Consider the following 23,321-nt stretch of genomic DNA (forward strand, 5'->3'; position numbering starts at 1 on the left):
AAAACATTGTACACAACCATATACTAAATGTGATTGGTTCATTTTGAAGATAATTGATATCTTATCCACACAATGCATTCCAACTTCATTTAGAATAAAACAAATATACTTATAATTATAATTCAGATAGGTAATTGCAGCTAAACTAAATAAACAATCATTGAACACCAAGTAACATTTCTTTCTGGCAGAATATTGATGCTGTATTCTCGATGAAATTTCAAACATTATTTGAATTTGTAAGCATTTGAATGCAAGTCAAGTAAAATCATTAAATTATATTGAGTACGTATTCCTTCCGGTGTTCATTACATATAACATTATAAAAATCGTTTCCTGAAATGGTTCACGTTACATTCTCATTAGAATGCAACAACTGAATGGCGAAGGGTAATGGGTAATTGAACTTTAAGTTGATGTTTCGAACTATTCACACCATTGGCTGGTCTTATCCGATTGTATTGAACACTTTGACTGAATTATTCGAATATTCCGTGACAAGAATCTTTCTATATTGCGGAAGGTGGTGAACAGAAAGTGGATTTCGTATCCCTTCCTTCTCTCCCATCAGTTGTGCCATGTGACCAGTGGACAAATCAAGTATCATAATGCTGCCACTTCCATAAACAGAGATTAACAATTGGTCCCCGAATACCGTGATACATCTTGGGCTTTTCAATGCAGGGTCCTGGAACGTATCGATGATATCCAGGTTCATGCCAAGTTTTGTGATTGTGTTCCTGCTCATGTCTGATACGTAGATGAAAGCGGTCAAATTTTCACACCCACTGATAAGTAAACAGGACGTTCAAACAGTTTCTTTCCATTGCCATCCCTCCCTATGACTCTTATAACATGTCCGTTCATATCCAGTACCGCTACCTTTCCATTATAGAATGACACTATCAACCTATCTTCATGGTAAGCAATACCTCGGCATTCATCATCCAATTCGATACGGTTACCAAGCACGAGATGCCCTCGAGTCTCCAGGAGCTGAATACCTAGATTGAACATAGTAACAGCAACCGTGTACCCGGAGAGATGGCATATGTCCCATGGCTGACCTGGTACACTGATCTGGGACACCAGGTTATTGGTATGCATGTCCACCATCTTCACTGTGCAGTTGTTACAGTCCACAATCAGCATTCCGGACTCGGAAAGGCGTAACATGCTAGACAGGTAGCAGTTCTTGTTGTGAGTTGGAGACTTCATTGGGATGTCCATAGCTAGTGTAAACCGATATATAGTCAGGTCTACAAAGACCTGACTCACTGTAATTAATTGTTTACAGTAGATTCAATATGTGTTACAATAAAATAATATAGGGCAACATATCAAAGTATAAGTTTCATCGTTAGGATATAGCATTATGGTTTTCAATTGCAATGTTATATTAATACACATCATGTTATACATTTTCCATATGTCGTTACAAAATTGAATATATTTCAACGGAAATATGTTTTTTTATGCTCATTGCTCTTTGAAAATAACAGCAACACCGCGCTAATCATTACATTAATTTGAAATCAACTTATCTCATTAGACAACTATGCATAGGAAATTGTATGTTATTAAATGCGGACGTTCATTTACTCAGATGGTTATTGACTGTCAGTACCTGTAGGTTCAGGCGTTGCTATGGTTTCCCATTGTGCAATGGTCTCCCATTGGTCATCTCCCTGAACTGTTAGTCCTATTATGTCATGGTCGCTCGCTGCTGTGATTAAAAACAAAACTGTTTTAACCTGTTTGTATTAGGAGCGGTGTTTGCAGTTTGTAGGAATCTTACTTCTTATTTTCCATAATTAATGTTTAAAAGTTCGTCAAAATGCATTGACGAATTAATAAAGTTGTTAAGATAGCCGATGTACCAATTAAGCTTTTACTATGAAATGAGTTATAAAGTTTTAGTTTTATGCCTGCTGACCACATGCAAATTTGGTACAGTTTGAATGGGCATTGCTAGTTGATTACTTATACATAAAATTAACCACTGAAAATCAATTTTAGATGAAGGTTTTGCAGATTGTAATCGTGTTCATTATCTTAATTCAAATCCGGCTTGGTTGACCTATTTGGCAATCTTTCAAGATAAAATAGCTTGTTTATAATAATTGCTTAAGTTATAAAAAATACATTTTATTTCTCCTCTCATTAAGCCCTTTTGATTAATACCGTAATAATATAAGATCACTGGTCATTGAAAATCCACATATCAGTACAGTAGCTACCTTAAAAGATATGGTTATGATAACTTAATACTTTTTAAATTTATGCACTTGTAGTTTTTTTTAAAATATGGGCTTTTGTTCATCTCTTAATGAACGTTATTGTTTCGGATTTAAAGATTGGGTAATAGAATGTGAAAACTATTTCATATCTATTTGTCGAAATTATCTGAAACTTAGACATTCCTGTATTAAACGTTATTGCAATCAGTTAATAGGTTAAGTGAAATACTGTCTTCATTAGATAGGAACGAGATTAGGAATATTATGACTGTTATAAAAACACGTTATTAAATTATTAAACCTGCAGCGTATGTATATGTTATTTTTGCTTACTGCCTTTGTTTGAAAACGTATAATAATCTTATTTTATATCTAAAGTGATTGTTGAAGGGCTTGCCATTTATTTTATATAAATCACTTCACAATTATTTGATATGTTATTACACGTGCAATGAATGCATATATACAGAATTAAATTTATTTAGACGACGTTCTATTTGACAAGTCTTAATAAACTGTCTCTTATGTCCTGTTTCATCAAAGGTGTTAACAGTATTGCAATTAAATAAATATTCATATATACCTGATGTGGTTGTGATTTCAGTCGTAATGTTTTCTAATGTCCCAATGCCAGTGTCAGATGCAACAAGACGCTCTGTGGCTGGGTCCTTTCTCAATTCGTAGAGGTGAATTACGTTTTCCTTCTTAATGTCAGCAAGCTCATTCTGCAGGCCCTCTAGTAGTTTCTTGACCCTTTTGGTCTCAATGAACAACTGTATCATGTTATTTTCTTGTGCTTCGAGTGTGGCATTAATTTCTTCCAGCTTGGACTTCAGGTTTGCATATTTCGGTTTCAGAGACCCTAGTAGTTCTTCGTCCATGTTTTTCATCTTCTCTATAAGCTTTAACAGAGCCTGTTCTCTTTCTTCAAAATACTTGTTAACTTCCTCACGGTATCTTCTGAGCTTGAAAACTTCATTTTCACCTAACCTTGCTACAACGTCAACGTTTTTCTCCACATCAGACGCGCATAAATCTATCTCTTCAAATAACCTGGCAATTGTTTTAATGACATCTCCATACTCTTGGCCATATTTAAAGGCCTTGGAGAGATCTGATATAACATCAGCATGACACGATCGATGTTTCTGTACTGAACAGTGTCCACATATCAGGGTCTGATGGGAGCTGCAAAAGTATTGGATTGACTCTTTCGGATGGATATCACAAGGCACTGTGCATTCATATTCAACTTCAATGCCACTGATAGATGTAGGCATATTTGATTTGTCAAGAAGGAAATGAGATCTAGTCATTTTCTGTTTCCTATGGACATTTGCGCAGTGACAGCAGAAGAACTCTTTGCAGACGGTACAGTATGAATCAGCAGGGAGGATTTCGTCATCTTGTTCACAAGGCTGGCAGTACGTTGTGTCCTCTGCAGATGACCCTGATTGCAGTTTCTTCCCAGGAACCTCCATTGTCTGGGATTCTAATGAGAACAAACTGATAATTGTATGATAGATTGTATTAATTTCTTAACATTTAACTCTTGTATTTAAAAAAAACAACAACAGATGAAATGATGAAACATCAATGGCGTAAATTTGGTACAAATTAGTGTTTGCACATTTTACAAGTTGCACGAATTTAGATATACACGTAAATTGGCTGATTCTTAATCGCGAAAAAGATACTTGTTGATTGAAAGCCATATATAGGATTGTAAAAAGCACTAGCGGATCCAGGGGTGGGGGGGGGGCGAACCCAACGCGCGCCCTCCTAAAATCGTCTATGTTTACTTTTTATTTCAGTATAAGAGAGAAAAAGTAATACAATACGGCGCAAAATGCACCATTTTGGAATAGAAATTGTTAAAATTTTATTTGTGGAGTACCCTAATCTGCTTACAGTTTGAACCAAATAAATTTCGGTTCTGAGGTAGCGGCACAAGTGAAAAGGTTACGCCCTTAAGTTTCGCCCCCCCCCCCTCTGACGTCGAACCCAGGCTAACACTTTAAACGATATATAATTCGGTTCTGAGGGAGGGGCGCAAGTCAAAATGTTACGCCCCCTCCGACGTCGAACCCTGTCTACGCCCCTGTAAAGTATGATACGTCTACAGTGTACCGTTTTTGATGAATTAATATAAGGATTCGTATAAGAATGTGCACCAGAATCTCGGTTACAACTAAGATATCGGACAACATTCCCCAAAATTGATTGCAATTCTTTTCTAATCACATGATGATTGTAGATTAACAAGATATGTATCATATCGGAAAGTATTTTCTTTGTTTTTAATCTATACAAGTCATATATAGACACGGTAAGAAGAAGTTAGATAGTTAACCGTGGCATGACTATCGTTGGAATAAATTACAACGATATTCACTTATACGCACGCTACTTATTGCATATTGTTCTTGACAACATGGAACAAAACAGCCAACTGTGGTTTCTTTCAATAACGCGAACTGTAACTACGGTATTTGTAATATATTGAAATGATTTATCATTCAAGGAAACCATGTTTAAGTTTAATATTGCAATTGTATGTTATATCAATCAGTATTTTAGTTCAACATTGGTTTTAAACTGTAAAGAATGAATTCAAAATCGGAAGTACATCAAATCATTTACAGAACAGTATATATAGCGACATATATAATGACCTATAATAAGTCGAAACAAGAAAAAAAAATTAAGTACTAGAAAGTATGTTTCAGTTTACCTTTAAACACTGATATGTACAAGATACAAACCTAAAATACAATATGAATAAATATAAAATTGAACGTTTGATTTAAAATGAATGCTTACCTTTCCTCCAAATTTAAGAATACAGAGGATGAACGATCAATATCACACAGGGAGATAAACATTATCAGAAATTATAGGTAGGTAAGGTTATCTTAAACTGATATAGACAAGATATATTGCTGTACTGATATAACATGTGTTAAAGGACACATTACACCGATTCGTACCTACTCATTGTTACATGCCTTATTTCTTTAAATGAACACATAACAATGAATCAAAGCATGGTTATAACTTCTCAGACCAGTGGCTACTTTCCATACTTATAGGTTTTTAAGCTGAATGGTTCCTAATTAAAAAAAAGGTATCTAATTGATCTACTGTTTTGCTTACATTAACATCGCATTGTGTGTACTCCTACATCGGATTTGGTCGCTTTATCGAATACACAGTGGCTACATTCAACCATTTTGTTTGAAAAGAAACGCTACTTTTTTCTAAATGTGTCAAATATTGAGTGCACGTTTGGAACTTTCTTCCAATATATGGTGATGAGGGTCGTAAAGCAGTGTTATTTCGCATGTAAAGTGGTCAATAGAATATATAGGAAATTGATATATTTGTCAGCGACCTAAAACGAAAGAAGAACACATTGCCATACAATCGTTTAATTATTTTCTTATAGGTAAAGTTGATAGGATTATCTTGAAAAAGAACAAATGACTTCAAATAAAAATGTGAAAACAGTTGTACATCAAAAGTTTGATGAAATAAAGGCTCGATTTTAAAATAAAAAACAGTCTAACTATGTTCATATTTACACTGTCATAATGTGAAATGTCAATGGATGATGTGTTGTCCAAATGCCTAATTTATTTATTAACATAACTTTGTTGTATGTGTATCATACTGCAAAATAGAACGATATGATTTAAACAGAAGTATCTTATGCAGAATTTTAAATTTTAATATTATTCTACCTATGTTTATGATTGAACGTACTTCTAGAATTCTTTAAAACTCTAAAATGTTTTTTTAAATGAGCATAAGACTCATGTTTGGGATAAACGAATGCTTTCCATTTTTGTAAATACGAACTTGTGCACATTTGATTACAACAAAAATGTAGTTGTTGTGGGTGAGTTGTGACAAAAAAGGCCATTCTGGTTTAAATATGTTTTATTTCTACCCATAAAATGATCGTTATTCTCTTAACTTTTATTATTACTATTCATTTTTGTCATGGCCTTTAAGCACTCAGTCTGTATGATACATGCCGAGTACCTAATATTCAGACGTTAAATCGTCTGGTTATATTTTATTTCAACACCACTAGTCAAGTCGTCAACTTTTAAAAATATCTTTGAATGTCCGGATTATGAAGTATATTGTTATTGCTTGAGGGCGCGTGACAATAACGTCAGAAACAACTTCACGATTAAATTCAACATTCTTCTTCCAAAGGGGCTATGTATGATATACCGGTACAGTCTTTTGTCGTAAAAGTGCGATTAATCGCATGTTTGGGTTATAAAAAGAGGCTTTAATTAACGGCTTTGTTGGTGTATTTATTTATAAATAAAACCGCAAATGTGACATTTATAACAGTGTCCATTGTTCAAGTACTGGCATACAGTTTGTAGTTAATTTGCGTAATTCCTCCTACGATTGAGTTCTCATTCAAGCTCATTGATAGTGAAAAGTTAAAAAACCACAATCATAGAAATTTAGCCAAAGGAAATCTCGTTATAAACTGTTTGCTTTAAACACTCATATCAAAGTCCATCAAACGTAGTTTAATCCTAATTTATCTTAAAGCGATAGCGTGCTTTGTTATGGTAGGTCGCTCTCGTTTGCACGATCTTGCGCCTGCGCTGTGTGTGAGAACAAAGCATCCACTACATTATACCTGCAGTCAAAGGCGCATACCCCATACTCGGAATAGAACCCGGGACGCATCGGTGTTAAAAGCGATTTATCTAACCACTGCGTCAACCGGAACATCGTACTCACAGGACATTGGTTGGTGCAAGTGACTGCAAATTCTTTCTCGGTCTTTATTAAATAAAATCTTAACCAACCTTAGAAATTCAATAAATGGGTTGAAGACTTCTTGCCATCTGCACAATGTACACATAGAGCATCTTGAGTATGAGTTTAGCTTATGCTGCACTGATGCTGTCTTTTGCCGTTGATGGCGATTAGCACATACATAAATTTTCCGTGTATTTCTTGTTGTTTGTCTGTTTGGTTGTTGATCTATTTGCCATAAAATAGGTTCAATGCAGCTTAAGTCTGGATGGTTTTCCTTATGGTTTCCGGTTTAATTATCCAACTTCAATAGGGTTGGCTTATGAATAAAATTACCTTATACATTTGTTAATTAATTTAAGTGTTTTAGTGTTTAACAAAATTGCTTGTTTTCTTAAGAACTGCTTTAGAAATTGCACTGAATGTGTGACCAAAGGAATGTTAATCCATATATAAGATATTCAAGTCAAAATTACACGTCTGACTTTGAAACCAGCTCCTCCAGATTGGCTAAGAGGAAGGTCACCAAATTGTCCCTGTTGTCAGTCGGAGACTTCATTGGTATGACCTTAGTTGTTGTTAACTGTAGCCTTGTAGTTGTAACTCTGTCTGTCTGTGTGAAATTAATTATTGCATTTAAAACATTTGTATAACATTTTCCTTATCAAGTGCAAATTACAAGATGTAATTATGTAATTATATAATTTAGAAACACGGTTTATAATAGCAATGCTATGTTTATAAACGCGTTTTCTATGAATAACATCATAGACGGCAACACGTGATTATTTTCGTTTTCTTAACTATCTATAATTCTTAAATCGGATAAACATTCAATTTATTTCAAATAATTATCAAAATAATACAAATGAACACTTAATATAAGATTGCCTTAAATACGACTAAGAAGCCTGTTTAACCAAAGATCTTAGTCTTAAGCAGAAATTATCTTAGTGTTATAGTTTCGTTGACTTGCCTTTGATATGTGTAAATTTAATTTTAGTCTCGAATTTAATCTTAACACAAAGCTTAAGAAATATCAAACATCAACTTGCCCTCTCTGACGTTCCTTCAGATTAATAATGTGTGACGTCACGACTATTAAACTAATGTAAAGGGCCAAAGATCTTGATTAAAACATGTTCAAAGCCTTTATTAAAACGGGCACATATTTCACTTTAAACTCAGAAGTAAAAATAACAACTATAAGAACTTCCTTTAAAATCAACTTTATTATTTCACTTTGACCAAGATTAGGATCCACTCTTTTGAAATAGCATATAATGTCAATAATAAGAGTTTAAAATAATTTTATAATGTCTAAGCAAAGTATTTGTTTTGGAAATAAACATTACTTACCGTTACGAAAACGGTTGTGGTACTTTCCAAATGTGAATATTCGATCCATTCATTGCACATATAAGTATTGTGATCGGTATCACTTATGTTTTGTTCAATTCTATAAAACGTGATATAGTCTTCTTAAGATTGATTCATCAGCACGGTGGCCTTCGGTGAACATCTTTTAAATAAAGTAACATAATAACTAGCATCATAGATTTAATGTCACATTTTAATACAAATTTAGTCACATATCAACTATAACTAATTAAGTATTGCTTTTTAATTCAGATATGAAAATCACGAAAGTGTGTATATTCTCACGCAACACAGCTCATTTCGAACAATTGCAAAAATATGAATTACAATGTAACGTAAGCGAATTCAACAAGGAATCATCTTATACAACACTGACTATTTAAGTCATATTCGGGTTCCGGTATTTCATAATATGATCTAAAAGCGAATCAACATTAAAACATATTATGATTGTTTGAATAAGTTGAGTTTTAAGATTATAATCTTATAGTTTTATTTACTACTATAGTGTAAGTTCCACTATTGGAATACACTTAACACTTTTACTTCGGTATATATGGTGTTATACATGTCATTGAATGAATTTTAAATCACAACTAGATCAAATGATAGGTTGTGTCCATGTTTTAAACACCGATCAAGTGATATGATGAATAAAAACAATAATCAAGGTTTAAGGGAAAATATAATTTCCGACGTTTGAGTGAAACAAATCTGAAGAGAATGTCCCTTGTTTAATGAAAAAAAACGCGAGGTGGCGATTTATAAGCACGAGTGACTCGTGCGCATATGAATGTAAAGGCGTTAAGCTTGGGGAAACGATCCGTTCACATCGATTCAAGTGATTGTTAAATTTTACAAGAAAATGTTTATTTTGAAAGCTTTCTGCTACTATGCAATTTCATCATATGAATGATCAATTTGTTTTCATTTGTCTTCAGAGAACATTACCATGTATTATACATTTGTATAACTTGATAGACTACGTATACATAAATATTTATCCTAATCATAAAAATGATATATGTTCTATACATCTTTATTAAAGAGCTTATGGGTAATGAGGCCCGGCATCTAGTGGTACGAGACAAATTCTGTAAATATGGAAGACAAACGGGCAGAGGTTTCTGAGGTTTCCTCAGGATGATGATTTTATCTTAGTTTTGCCTCGGCCAGTCGACCGTGTCTGTAAGCACCATTTTTGTCAGGCATGTTGTTACAGAGAAATACTTTGCTCATGTTGCAAATTCATTATGTACGTGTTTATCGGTTTCCCACGTGCTTCACTGGGACTTCCAAAATAATACCATTGAAAAGTATTGATATTGTTGTTTTCTATAGAGTTTATGGAACGGTATTCAGGGAACGCGAAATTAACACAAGAAGGTATACATCATCAAAACTTAGGTTAGGGAATTGAACATTACGCCCAACTGATATCTTTACTTATACGGATATTACCTGTGTTGAAAATGACCGGAAACTATTTTCAATAGAAGCAATTACAATTGTATAAGTCTGGTTTATGGAGGTTTAGGTATATAAATGAAAGCTCGAAGACTGGAAGTAAAACAGCTGTTTCTTTCCTTGGAAAATAAAAGTCAAAAGGAGATTACCGTCAACTCCAATACAAATTTTGTAAACATTTCAAGACAATATTTAAAAATATCTAAATGAATGTCTGGGTAATCATAACTTTCAACAGGATATATTCCGTACAAATGTGTAATATGATTTTATACTGAACCATGATTTCTGTCTGACTTTGTCTTTAATGACTTTATAATGTAAAGTTAACAAACGCTTACCCTTCTATCTATGTAAATGGGTGAACTAACTTTTGACAAACTTTCAAACCTCAAAACACTTACCTGAATTAGCATCGAAATCATGTATGGGATTAAAAAATATTTTGCACGGAACAATAAATAAAATAAAAACGACTCCTATCAAGGGGATGGAAGGGGCCTTTTTGTGTGTTATTTCGTAAGTTAAACTTCACGGTCGTTGATTATCTACACTTAATATTTTAATATTCATTTCGCTTGATTGTATCGATAAATGTTGCAATCAATGTGTATACCATTGCACACCGGCTAACGTGTTAACAAGTTAATACCACAATAACGGCAGTATTTATTTTAGATAAACTTGATTTTACGGCTAAGCCTTAACTATCGTCGTAGTAAATTAAATTTATTTTAGTGTCGTAGTGTTGTTAGTTGACATACGAAGTCAAGGCAAACTTTAGCCAGGGAGAAGTACAAACACAATTATAGACACTGAGTTAACTATTAACAGTTTCAGTTTCATGAGCACTCTCGTTTTCTATATTCGGTAACAATTAACTATTCAATTCAAATACATTTAACACGTGCATGCAAGGTGGGTGGAGAAAATTTCTTGTGATGTACCGAGCAACAGAACTCAAAGGATTGGGCTGAAACAGACATGACATAGGGTAAGTGCAACGTTAAAGTATCAATTGATAAGACATATTATATTCTTTAAAAACATATCAGTAATGTTTGCAAATTCCAAGGAAGAATGTCAATAAATAAAAATTATGTCCAGGTGAGTTATCTGTTTAATGACAGAGACATTACCATATTTTTGTCATGTGTCAAATATTTGACCCAGTTTTGGAAAGATACCGGATTTAGATAGCAGAAAAGTATGAAAAGTAAGAAAATGAGAAACAACGAATTGTTTTTTGAATGAGACATCAATACTTCATTGTTCATTTAATTTTTACATCGGCAGATTTACACGTTCCTTTGAATATTGGAGAACAGCTAGGGTCGTTCAAGCCAAGGAACAGTTTCAAAAGACCCTAATCACTTTGTTCGAATAGTTAACAGCAGAATAAGTAAAACTTTCAATAAAACACTTTTTTATAAATGTTTTTACCTTCATCGTAAAAACACTTCCGACAAACATGTAAAGAACGAGTACCGAAAGCACTCGTTACCGCAACACGGAACGTTTCATTAACGGGCAACTAATTTCACTTTCTTTCACCGAAAGTTTCTTTTAAAAACCTTTAAAAGTTTGCTTGTGTAATATTGTGCCTTTCCGTTGACCAGTTTTATGTTTGTAAAGATGACGTTATGCTGCACATACTTTTCTTCGTACGGCATGTTTTATATTCGCCCTCACGTATTGTGACAATGCCACGGGTGAAACCGATGCTCATTTTGGCGGGAACGAATGTCAATAGTAAAATGCTACTATATATAGCAACATGTGTATCATCATGCAATCAAACAAACGAATGATTGTTACGGTGTTAAATATGAATACAATATCTGAAGGTAAATTTAATTTTATTTCAATTTATTGATATACATAAAGTGACGTCCAATGTGTTGATATGTTTTTTTCTTGGTGTTTTAGTTAAATATGTTCATCTAAGTGAATTCGAATTGTAAGTACATCAAAACTAATATCAAGAGAAATGTAACTTATATATAAGACTTGTAAACAAAAGAAATACCAGAATAAAAGAAAAACAAACTGCAAAACCATTCTATGAATCATACTATATTGTTGCTAAACGATAAAAAGTATACAACGATATGACTTCAAAAACAGTTTAGAACAGACAAACTATGCGGACAATAATCATGTCAGAAACATTACTGCAGCTAACTAAAAACCATACATGTTCATCAAGTGGGATTGTTACTCTCTTGAAGAGTAGTAAATCAATTTTGGGGTCAATTTTAAAACATAGTTAGGAATCACATTTAGTATGTGTACTCCCATTGGTGTTCTTACAGGCGATGTTAATTGGCTATTGTAGCCTTGATTCATTTATCATGATTAAACTCAATACAAATGATAATCTTCAATGATATTTGAAATCGATGAAAGGACATGTATATTTGCCATACAACTGCTTATCAAAAACATTTTTATTCAAATCCCATTATTTTACCATGAATATATTATTGATAGTTCACTGTCATTAACTCGTTGGTATCATAAGGTAATCATTATAATTATAATTTGTCAATTTAACGGGTCGTTCAATAGAAAAAAGAGTGACATCCAATTTATTGATCAACCGTTGTTTTTCATTGTTTCTATACTCCAGATACTAAATATCCAATAAATTAACTCTTGTTTGAAGGCAATTACATCCTACATTGGTGTCATATGACCTATAAAAAATACTGACATTTATCTTAACAGTTTATCATAGGGATCACTTCGTTCAATGATCAAGCAATAAATAAATGTGAATTACTGCATTTAAACAATGTCAGTAAATATCGAAATACCTAAAAAGCCTTAAGTTTAACAGCTCCGATATTAATTTGGCAAAACATTATGAGTAAGAAAGACATGCCAAGATCATTACTCATACGAACATAGGCAACAAAAACTCCCGCCTACATGCATATAACCCTCTTTACAAAAACAATCAGAATTTTCACATGACCATACGCCCAGTTGAATAAATTTGCTTAAGTTTCCGAAAGTAATAAAAGAAAATATCAATACAGCGGCCCGGTCCACAAGGATAAAAAAATGCAACAAACGTCCTAGTGTGTTACCCGATATCCGCAATCTTGGATCGCTTATGTTTTGGGGAGTCGCGATATTCTGAGATAAAATCTGTTTATTTACTGTGATGAGGTCAAACATCACTAAATTTGATAAGGTTGGAAAATATATTTATTGTTCGGAAAGCTTAAGTTAAAATGATAAACAGTAGGAAAAAAACTGAATAATAACCAAAAGAACAAAACAATGACATTTATACTTTAATTTTTATAAATTTATACTTCATGACAACATTTGCATTTACACGAAAGTGCTGTCCCTCCATAGGACTCAATCATCACTGCTATACGTTTAAATAAACAGCCCATGTTGATGACTTTAAGGAGACCTTAAGGTTGTTTTTATCAGTGATAATGTTTACAGGGGCTTGATTGGCCCATTTGAGGATATCTCTCTCATGGGGTTAAGCTTCGTTAATGAAAGACACAAATATTATTAGAGCTTAACCTAAAAAACTCGAGAAGTAGTTCTTACACGTCCTTGTTAAAGAAGGTCTAACCCAGAAGGTTAGGCATACGAAAATGTAGCCAATGGAAACAGTGTTGAAGACCATGCATGTTACTTTCTACCTAAAAGATCATTCCAATGCAAGGATTTTAAATTATTTGGTCAATTACTTATGAAAATAGTAACCAATATTCAGTCTGATGCTGTTGTTTTCTAAATAAGAAGGTCAATGACCTGGCAATGTAAACAATATTTAGGAAATACTGCGATGTCAACAGTGATGGGACTCCAGGGAAGTTCATTATACTTACAGCTAAAAGACAACCGTACATTGCGCATAAAGTAACACTTTTTGCTTGCAGAATATCTGTGCTATGTTTTTATGACCTTTCAAAAACTATGAATTTGTACAAACTTTGAATGCAAATACAGCAAATTCATAAAATCGTTTTGAGTGCGTGTACCTTTCAAAGAAATGCGACGATCCGTAAAGATATATAATATTTTGTGAAACTACAGAGGCGACTAAAGACAAATCGAAACAATAACACAAATTTTAATGTTAAAACAAATCTACATGTAAGTGATTGAACAAACATATTGAATTGTACGCATATATTGAATTTTGTTCTCGGAAAGTGCGCAATACAAATGGCACCAAAACAATTAATTTGTCTAAACGTAACTTTCTCTTTTAAATGCAAACACTGAATGTTGAAGATTAAGTGCATATTTAGTCGATGTTTCCAACCATTTCACTCCATTTGGTGGCATTATTTGATTCCATTGTACACCTTTACTGAATTGTTCTTAGATTGCGTTACAAGAAGCTTGCTCTGCAGCGGACAGTAGGAAGCATGCAATATACAGCGTATCCCGTTTTCTATACCGATCAATTGTGTAATCTGACCATTAAACAAGTTCAGTCTCATAATACTTCTACCTGTAAAACGACAGATTAATAACTGGTTCCCGACTACAGTGATACTTCCAGATCCTTTCAATGCAGGATCCCGGAAGGTCTTGAGGATATTTAGGTCCACATCAAGCTTTGTAATGGTGTTCCTGTGATTATCTGATACGTAGATGTAAGCAGACGTACTTTCAGTTACAACTGTTAAGTAGTAAGGACGTCCAAACTGTTTTTGTTCACTGCATTCCGTCTCTGGTTTTATAACATGCCCGTTCATATTCAATACTTTTAGATTTCCATTGTAGAAGGACACTATCAACATATCGTCATGGTAAGCAATACCTCGACAATCACCATCCACTTCGATACGGTCACCAAGAGCAAGTTGATCTCTAGTCTCCAGGAACTGAATACCCTGACTGGCCATAGTAACAGCAACTCTGTCCCCGGGAAGAAGACATATGTCCTATGGCTTACCTGGAACAATGATCTGGGACACCAGGTTGTTGGTCTGCATGTCCACCAACTTAACTGTGCAGTTTTGCCAGTCAGATAGCAGCAGTCTGGACCCGGCAAGGTGGAGCATGCTAAACAGGTAGCAGTCCCAATTATCAGCTGGAGACTTCATTGGGATGTCCGATGCTGGTGTAAACCGTAATACAGTCAAGTATTCAGTGGCGTTATCCACTTTAAATAATTGGTTAAAGTAAATTGAATATCTATGATACAATAACTTAATATAGGGCAACGTATCAAAGTGTAAATTTCAACGTAAGCATATAGTATCATGACTTGTAATCCTTATGACATATAATAATAAACATTATGTCATACAATTTCCATATTTCGTTACAATTTTGAAAATATTTCAACTGAATTTTGTTTTAATATATGCTCATTGAAAAAATACAGCGCTAAATAATACAAAAATTCAAAGCAAACATATCTCAAAAGACACAATATACATAGCACATAATTGGAATATGTAGGTTATTATACAAGGATGTTCATTTACTCAGATGATTTATGACTGTCAGTACCTGTAGGTTCGGCAGTTGCTATGGTTTCCCTTGGGCCACCTCCCTGAACTGTTAGTCCTTTTATGCCATGGTCGTTCCCTGCTGTGATTAAACAAAAACAAAACTTTGATAACGTTTTGGGCTTATTATTAGTACTGGGGACGTTTTTTGCAATATGTAGGAATTTTATTTTTTTGTTTTCCATAAATTATGTATAAAAGTTCAGCGAAAAATGCATTGACAAATTAATAAAGATGTTTAAATAGCCGATGCGCGAAAAGCTTTCACAAAGTCATTGTTACTAAAGTTATTTTTGTTTTGCCTGCTGTCCCATGCAATTTTGGTACAGTTTGAACGGGCATTGCTAGTGTATTACTTATATATGAAATGAATAAACGAATTTCAATGAAGATTTTGCAGATTGTAGTTGTGATTCATTTCCTTAATTGAAATCAAGTTTAAATTGACCTATTTGGCAAGTTTTCAAAGTCAAAAAAGCTTGATTGTAATTATTGTTTGACTTAAAACACTTACATATTCTTTCTCCTCTCATTAATCCCTTTCAATTAATACCAAAATATAGGGTCACTGGTCATTAGAAATTCATGTAATTGAACATTGGCTACCTTAAAATATATGGTTATGCATATGCCTATGATAACATTATACATGTACTTGATAATTTTATGTTTCTTAAGATATGGGCTTTTGTACATCTCGTAATGAACGTTATTCTGTATGTTGTAAAAATAATAGAATGTGAAAACGTTTTCAAAAGAAGTTGTCGATATTATCTTTTACTAAGAAAAATGTGTATTAAACGTTATTGCAATATGTTTATAGGTTAAGTAAACCACTGTCATCGGATAGGAAAGAGATTATGAATATTTTGAATGTTTAAAAACATCTTTTGCATAATATTGTCTAATTTCAACCATTCAACATAATCTTTTTTGATGTTATGTTGATTTTGCTCACCGCCTGTGTTAAGAAATTTATAATAATACTATAACATATCTTTAGTAAATAGTATTAGGTCATGCCTATTATTCCATTTGAATCACTTCACTGTTAGTTGATTTGCATAGACACTTGCAATGAAAGTATCTATAGAAATGAATGTATTTAGACGATGTATCATTGAACAAGTCTTAATAAACTGTCTCTTATGTCCTGTTTCATCAAAGGTGATAACAATTTCAATTAAATAAATATTCATATATACCTGATGTGGTTGTGTTTTCAGTCATAATGTTTTTTAATGTCCCAATGCCAGTGTCAGATGCAATAAGACGCTCTGTGGCTGGGTCCTTTCTGAATTCGTAGTGGTGAATTACGTTTTCCTTCTTAATGTCAGCAAGCTCATTCTGCATGCCCTCTAGTAGTTTCCTGGCCCTTTTCGTCTCAATGAACAACTGTATCATATTGGTTCCTTGTGCTTCAAGTGTGACATTTATTTCTTCCAGCTTGGACTTCAGGTTTGTATATTTCGGTTTCAGAGATCCTAATAGTTTTTCATCCGTGTTTTTCGTCTTCTCTTTTAGCTTTAACAGTGCCTGTTCTCTTTCTTCAAAATACTTGTTAACTTCCTCTCGGTATCTTCTCAGCTTGTCAACTTCATATTCACCTAACTTTGCTACAACGTCAACGTTTATCTCTACAGCAGACGCACACAAATCAATGTCTTCAAATAACCTGGCTATTGTTTTTATGACACCCCCATACTCTTGGTCATCTTTGAAGTCCTTGGATATATCTTATATGACATCAGCATGACACAATCGATGGTTCTGTACTGAACAGTGTCCACAAATCAGGTCCTGATGGGTTCTACAAAAATATTTGATATACTCTTTCGGATGGTTATCACAAGGCACTGTGCATTCATATTCAACTTCAAGGCCACCAGTAGACGTAGGCATATTTGATTTGTCAATAAGTAAATGTGATCTTGACATTTTCTGTTTCCTATGGACCCTTGCGCAGTTAGAGCAGAAGAACTCCTTGCAGACGGTACAGTAGAACTCAGCATGCAGGAATTCGTCATCTTGCTCACAGGGTTGGCAGTATGTTGTGTCCTTTGCAGATGTATCTGCTTGCAGTTTCTTCCCTGGAACCTCCATAGCTCTGGTATCTTACGAGAAATAAAAGATAATTATATGATTGATTGTATTAATTAATAACATTAAACTCCTGATGAGACATTGCATCAATAGTGTGTATTTTTTCGAATATTACAAATTGCACGAATTAAGAATAACACGTAAATTGACTTATTTTCAATCCCGAAAAAGATACTAGTTGATTGAAAGCCCTTTATAGTATTGTATAACGCACTAGCCGATCCGGGGGGGGGGGGGCGAATCCGGCGCGCGCCCTGCTCAAATCATCTAAGCTTACATTTTAGTATAAGAGAGAAAATATAATAAAATACTCACAAAAGGCACGAGTTTGGAAATTGTTAAATTAAGCTCCCCCATCCCTGCTTACACATGTAACCAAATATATTTCGGTTCTGATGGAGAGGTGCAAGTCAAAAGGTTACGCCCCTAACTTACGCCCCCTCTGACGTCTAACCCTGGCTATGACTTTTAACCAAATAAATTTCGGTTCGGAGAGAAGGACACAAGTCAAAAGGTAACACCCCTAAGTTATGCCCCCTCTGACGTCGATCCCTGGTTACGCGCCTGTAAAGTAAAGTAAGATATGCCTACAGTGTACCGTTTTGATGAATAATATTAGGATTCGTAAAAGAATGTGCACCAGAATCTCGGTCACAACTAAGATATCGCACAACCTTCCCCAAAATTGATTGTAATACATTCCTAATCACCTGCCGTTGATTGTAGATTAATAAGGTATGTATCATATCATTTTTTTCATTTTTAATCTATACATTATATCATATATAGAAACGGTAAAAAAAGTTAGATGTTTAACCGTGGTATGACTATCGCTGGAATAAATTACAACGCTATTCACTTATACCCACGTTAGTTATTGAATATTGTTCTTGACAACATGGCACAAAACAGCCACTTGTGTATTCTTTCAATAACGCAGATCGTAACTACGATAATTATTATATATGGGTATGAGTTATCATTCAAGAATTTTATTTTTATTTAACTTAAATATAGCAATCATGTGTTAGTTCAATCAATGTTATAGTTTAAGATACATATTGGGTTTAAACTGCAGTGAAATAATTCTAAATCGAAAGTACATGAACTCATTTTCAGAAAAGTTTATACAGTGACATAGATAATGACATACTTTCAAACACTGATATGTACAAGATACAACCCGAAAATACTTCGGTACAATTTTGATACTTTAATAGTGCACTTATATATCAGAATAATTTATGTGTTAGTTAAAGATATATTTTTATTATTTTTTCAAGTTTTAAATTGAATGAATTTAAAATCGAAAGTAGACCAAATCATTTTCAGAACAATATTTATAGCGAAAGAAGAAATAGAATTAAAAAGAAGAAAGAATGATCACTTCCCCTTTAACACTGATATGTACAAGATACAACACAAACATACTTTAGAACAATATGAATAAATATAAAATTGAACGTTTGATTAAAAATGAATTCTAACCTTTCCTCCAAGTTTAAGGGTGAAGAGGAATTGAACGATCAATATTACACAGGGAGATAAACATAATCAGAAAATATTGCAGGTGGTTAAGGTTATACTCAACTGATAAAGACATGGTATATTACTGTACTGATATGAACTATGTACAAAGCGCAAATTACATTGATTTGGAAGTACCTACGCATTGTTATATGCCTTATTTCTTTTAATGAATACATGACAATAATTCAAAACATGGTCATAACTTCTCAGACCAGTGGCTACTTTCCATATTTATAGGTTTTGAAGCTGAATGGTTATTAATTAAAAAAATATGTTTGTATTCTTACAGCGAATATGGTCGCTTTATCGAATACACAGTGGCTACGTTAACCAGTTTTATTTTTCCTATAAGTAACGTCACTTTTTCAAATTTCGTTTAATGTTTAGTACACATGTGGAACTTTCTCCAAATATCTGTTGATGCGAGTCGTACAGCAGTGTTATTTCACATGTAAAGTTGTCATTAGAATATATAGGATTTTGATATAGTTGTCTGCGACCTAAAACGAAAGTAGAATACATTTCAATAGACAAGTTTTATTATTTTCTTATACGTCTGTTTGTGATAATTTTAGATTTATAAATGAAAGATACGATTGAAACCAAAGTCTATTTATTATACGTAAAGAGTTCAAAGGACTAAAAGAAAAAATGTGAATACAATTTGACATCAAAAGTTATAACCCCGTCTAGCTATGATAATGTTTGGACTATCATTATGTGAAATATGTCATAGGATGATGTGTTGTTCACATGCCTAATTTAATTTTAAACATAACTTTGTTGCCTGTGTATCAAACTGCAAAAAATGGAGATATGATGTTAACAGAATGTTGTATTTACTTATCTTATTATGCAGATGTTTAAACTTTAAATTCCGTTCTACCATTGTATATGATTGGACGTACATTCCTAAATGAGCATCAGACTCATGTTTGGGATATACAAGTTGGTCACCTGGAAAAAAACAAACAAAAGCCAATTGGATAAAATTCAAATACATGTAGTATTGTAAAGGAAATGGAGTTGGACAGTTGTCAGGTCTTCAGCGTTTGAAAAATATTTTTAAAGGCCCGGATTATGAAGTTAACTGTTAATGCATGAGGGTGTAAGACAAAAACGTCAGCAACAAGTTCGTGCTAATGTTCGGCATACCTTTTCCGAATGATATAGTCATGACACAGTAACACAGTTATTTGTGGTGAAAGTGCGATTTCATCGCATGCTGTGTTTTTAAAATGGAGTGTTTTTATGATCAGCTTTGTCGGCCTGTACTGGTCGATAATATAACCGCAAACAAGACATTTATTACAGTGGCCCGCTTCCACATAGTGGCATAAAGTTCGTAGTTAATTTGCGTAATTTCTCCTACAATTGAGTTCTCATTCAAGCTCATAAGATGACAGTGAAAAGTTATAAAACTGCAATCATAGAATTTTAGCTAACGATAACCACGCTGTAAACAACAATATTAAAGTCAATTAAATGTTTAATGTTATCTTACAGCAATTGCGCGCTTTATTATGCTAGGTCACTCTCGTCTGCACGATGTTGCGCTGGCGCTGTGAGTGGGAACGAAGCAACCACTACATTATATGTGCTTTCAACATGACAAATGCTCTTTTAAAGTCAGGAATAGAACCGTGACGCGTCGTCGGTAAGCGATTAATCTGACCACTGCGCAAACCGGACAATCTTTGTTACAAGACATTGGTTGATGGAAGTGACTGCAAGTTCTTTCTTCATCGGGAGTTGCTATAAAGATAGAGCCTATATTTAAAAAAAGCTAAACCAACCTTACAAATTTAATAAATGGTTTAAAGCCTTCTTGCCGTCGGCAAAATGTAAAGCATCTGGAAGATGAGTTTAGCTTATGCTACACTGATGTTGTCTTTTGCCGTTGATGGTGAGTAACACATACATGAATTTTCTGTGTATTTCTTGTTGCTTGTCTATTTGGTTGTTGATCTATTTGCCATAAAATAGGGTCACTGCAGCTTAAGTCTGGCTTGTTTTCCCTATGGTTTCCATTTTAATTATTAAACTCCAATAGCGTGGGGTTATGAATAAAATTAACTTATACATTAAATTTTGTAAATGTATTTAAAAATGTATAATGTATTTAAGTATTTAGTGTTCCACAAAATTGCTTGTTTTCTTGAGAACTGCTTAAGATGTTGCACTCAATGCAGGACCAGAGGAATGAAAATCCTTAAAAGATATTCAAGTCAAAATTACACGTCTGACTTTGAAACCAGCTCCTCCATATCGGCTAAGAGCAATCAAAGGTCATCAAGTTGTCCCTGTCGTTAGTCGGAGACTTCATTGGTATGTCCTAAGTTGTTGTTAACTGTAGTCTTGTCAAGCCTACATTTGCTGAGGTCTGTCTCACTGTATGAAATTAATTATTGTATTTAAAACATTTGTATAACATTTACTTTATATAGTGCAAATTACAAGATGTAATTATGTAATTATATAATATAGCAACACGGTTTAAAATAACAATGCAATGTTAATAAACGTCGTTTTATGAACAACATCACAGACGGCAACACGTCATTATTTTCGTTCCATCAACTATTTTTCATTCTTAAATTGGCTAACGTTGAATTTATTTCAAATAATTGTCAAAATAATACAAATGACCACTAATGATAAGATTGACTTACATTCACTAAGAAGCCTGTTTCACCAAAGATCTCGGTCTTAAGCAGAAATTATCTTAGTGTTATAGTTCTGTTGAATTGCCTTTCATTTGTGTAAATTTAATTATAGTCTCGATTTTAATTTAAGAAATAACAAACATCAACTTGTTGCCCTCTCTGACGTTCCTTCAGATTAATAATGTGTGACGTCACGACTATTAAACTAATGTAAAGGGCCAAAGATCTTGATTAAAACATGTTCAAAGCCTTTATTAAAACGGGCACATATTTCACTTTAAACTCAGAAGAGAAATAATAACTATAAGAACTACTTTTAAAATCAATTTTATTATTTCACTTTGAACATAGACTAAGATCCTCTCTTTTGAAATAGCAAATAATGTCAATACTAACAGTTTGATAGAAAATGTCTAAGCAAAGTATTATTTTGGAAATAAACATTAATTACCGTGAATTACGTTTCATTCCCATGTTTTAGGCATTCCTGTTGCTAAGCCCATGGCGGTGCGAGAAGCTCTTAAGTAATATAATGATAGGCCCGTGGTATTTACTTTTTGTGATGAAGCTAAAAATGTAGGTCATTTTATCACCAATGTCCCATATGCTATTCCCATACACGGTCTTAAATATTTAAATAATTGGACGATTGCTTTTAAGTTATTAAAAAGGCCGATTTTGGTCGATTTTTATAAAGGAAGGTATATACCTGTCAAGTGACTTAGCAAAATGGCTGGTATTCGAACTTGTCCAAGATCCCAGTTCTGACCAAATTTGATGGTGCTTGGACAAAAGATATTTATCGTCAACATACTGGTCACCGCCGCCCGCCGGCACGCACATACACCGCAGGTGAGCCTATTTTACGTCCGTGTATTAAACGTTTTTTTAAACATTCGCCGTTGGTTTTATGACCTAACATGGCTTATATTCCGCCCTGATTTACAATTAGCACCCTTTTTGATGCCGCTTCTCTATTATTACTTTATGTGTTTTAAGCATTTTAGATTAACAGTAATGTACGGTGAACATATTTTCCCCAGCGGACATATGCGTTGCAGAAGATAAAGGTACTTACTTAGTCATATGTTTGTAATTGGTTTAAAATCACCACACAAACATTCTATTTTTAATTACGAATGAACATCGATGTAGGGTAGAAACGTAGAGTATGGTCATGACATGAATACAGACAACTCTGTTAGACGGAGGCGTGTCATAGTAATTGGCAACGTATTTAATTCGATAGTGCCATAACAAAACTAGCAAACAAAACGTGTCAGTTCGGTCACGCTCACCTGAGTTTCATGGCATCAGACAAACGTGACAACAATTTAGTAAAGATCGAAGTCGATCCTAGTCATAAACTGGAATGATATTTTCTTAATTTTGCAACATATCTGTGTGCGTTAAACTGTAGCCAGTATTAAAGGAGAATAGCCGAGGTAATGAAAACTAAACATATCACCATTTATATACTGACTTAAGATTATATATGTCACGACATGGTTTCTCTTATGACACAGACATCAAATTATGAACAAGTATTTTCATGCCAAACTACCGCAGTTCTATGGCAGGTGAATGCCATATATCCATAAATAAAACATTATACATGGCGATGGGGCCAGTTTCTT

At 33.7% G+C, this 23,321-nt stretch overlaps 2 protein-coding genes across 2 annotated transcripts; both read right to left on the reverse strand.

Moving 5' to 3' along the window:
* Positions 1-448: 448 nt before the first annotated feature.
* LOC128219391 (uncharacterized) lies at positions 449-14,773 on the reverse strand. The gene is made up of 5 exons (XM_052927201.1): positions 14,377-14,773; positions 2,824-3,732; positions 1,628-1,726; positions 933-1,277; positions 449-750 (listed from the first exon to the last, which is right to left on the reverse strand). Exons 1-5 carry the CDS (start codon positions 14,771-14,773, stop codon positions 449-451), a joined length of 2,052 nt encoding a protein of 683 aa, XP_052783161.1.
* LOC128219634 (uncharacterized) lies at positions 13,616-19,017 on the reverse strand. Its single transcript, XM_052927526.1, has 5 exons — positions 18,977-19,017; positions 17,804-18,052; positions 16,591-17,499; positions 15,387-15,467; positions 13,616-15,033 (listed from the first exon to the last, which is right to left on the reverse strand). Exons 3-5 carry the CDS (start codon positions 16,787-16,789, stop codon positions 14,813-14,815), a joined length of 501 nt encoding a protein of 166 aa, XP_052783486.1. The 5' UTR covers positions 16,790-17,499; positions 17,804-18,052; positions 18,977-19,017; the 3' UTR covers positions 13,616-14,812.
* Positions 19,018-23,321: the final 4,304 nt, after the last annotated feature.

This window comes from Mya arenaria, chromosome 15, assembly GCF_026914265.1.
Source record: "Mya arenaria isolate MELC-2E11 chromosome 15, ASM2691426v1".
In the NCBI taxonomy this organism is placed as follows: domain Eukaryota; kingdom Metazoa; phylum Mollusca; class Bivalvia; order Myida; family Myidae; genus Mya; species Mya arenaria.

Excerpts from the sequence above, each read along its gene's own strand:
- LOC128219391 (XM_052927201.1), bottom strand. The coding sequence starts at position 14,773 with ATGGCCAGTCAGGGTATTCAGTTCCTGGAGACTAGAGATCAACTTGCT. Across the intron at positions 1,727-2,823 it reads TGAAATCACAACCACATCAG|CAGCGAGCGACCATGACATA; the intron begins GTATATATGAAT and ends TTTTAATCACAG. Across the intron at positions 751-932 it reads ATTGGATGATGAATGCCGAG|ACATGAGCAGGAACACAATC; the intron begins GTATTGCTTACC and ends TCTACGTATCAG.
- LOC128219634 (XM_052927526.1), bottom strand. The coding sequence starts at position 16,789 with ATGATACAGTTGTTCATTGAGACGAAAAGGGCCAGGAAACTACTAGAG. Across the intron at positions 15,468-16,590 it reads TGAAAACACAACCACATCAG|CAGGGAACGACCATGGCATA; the intron begins GTATATATGAAT and ends GTTTAATCACAG. Across the intron at positions 15,034-15,386 it reads AGCAACTGCCGAACCTACAG|TGGATAACGCCACTGAATAC; the intron begins GTACTGACAGTC and ends AATTATTTAAAG.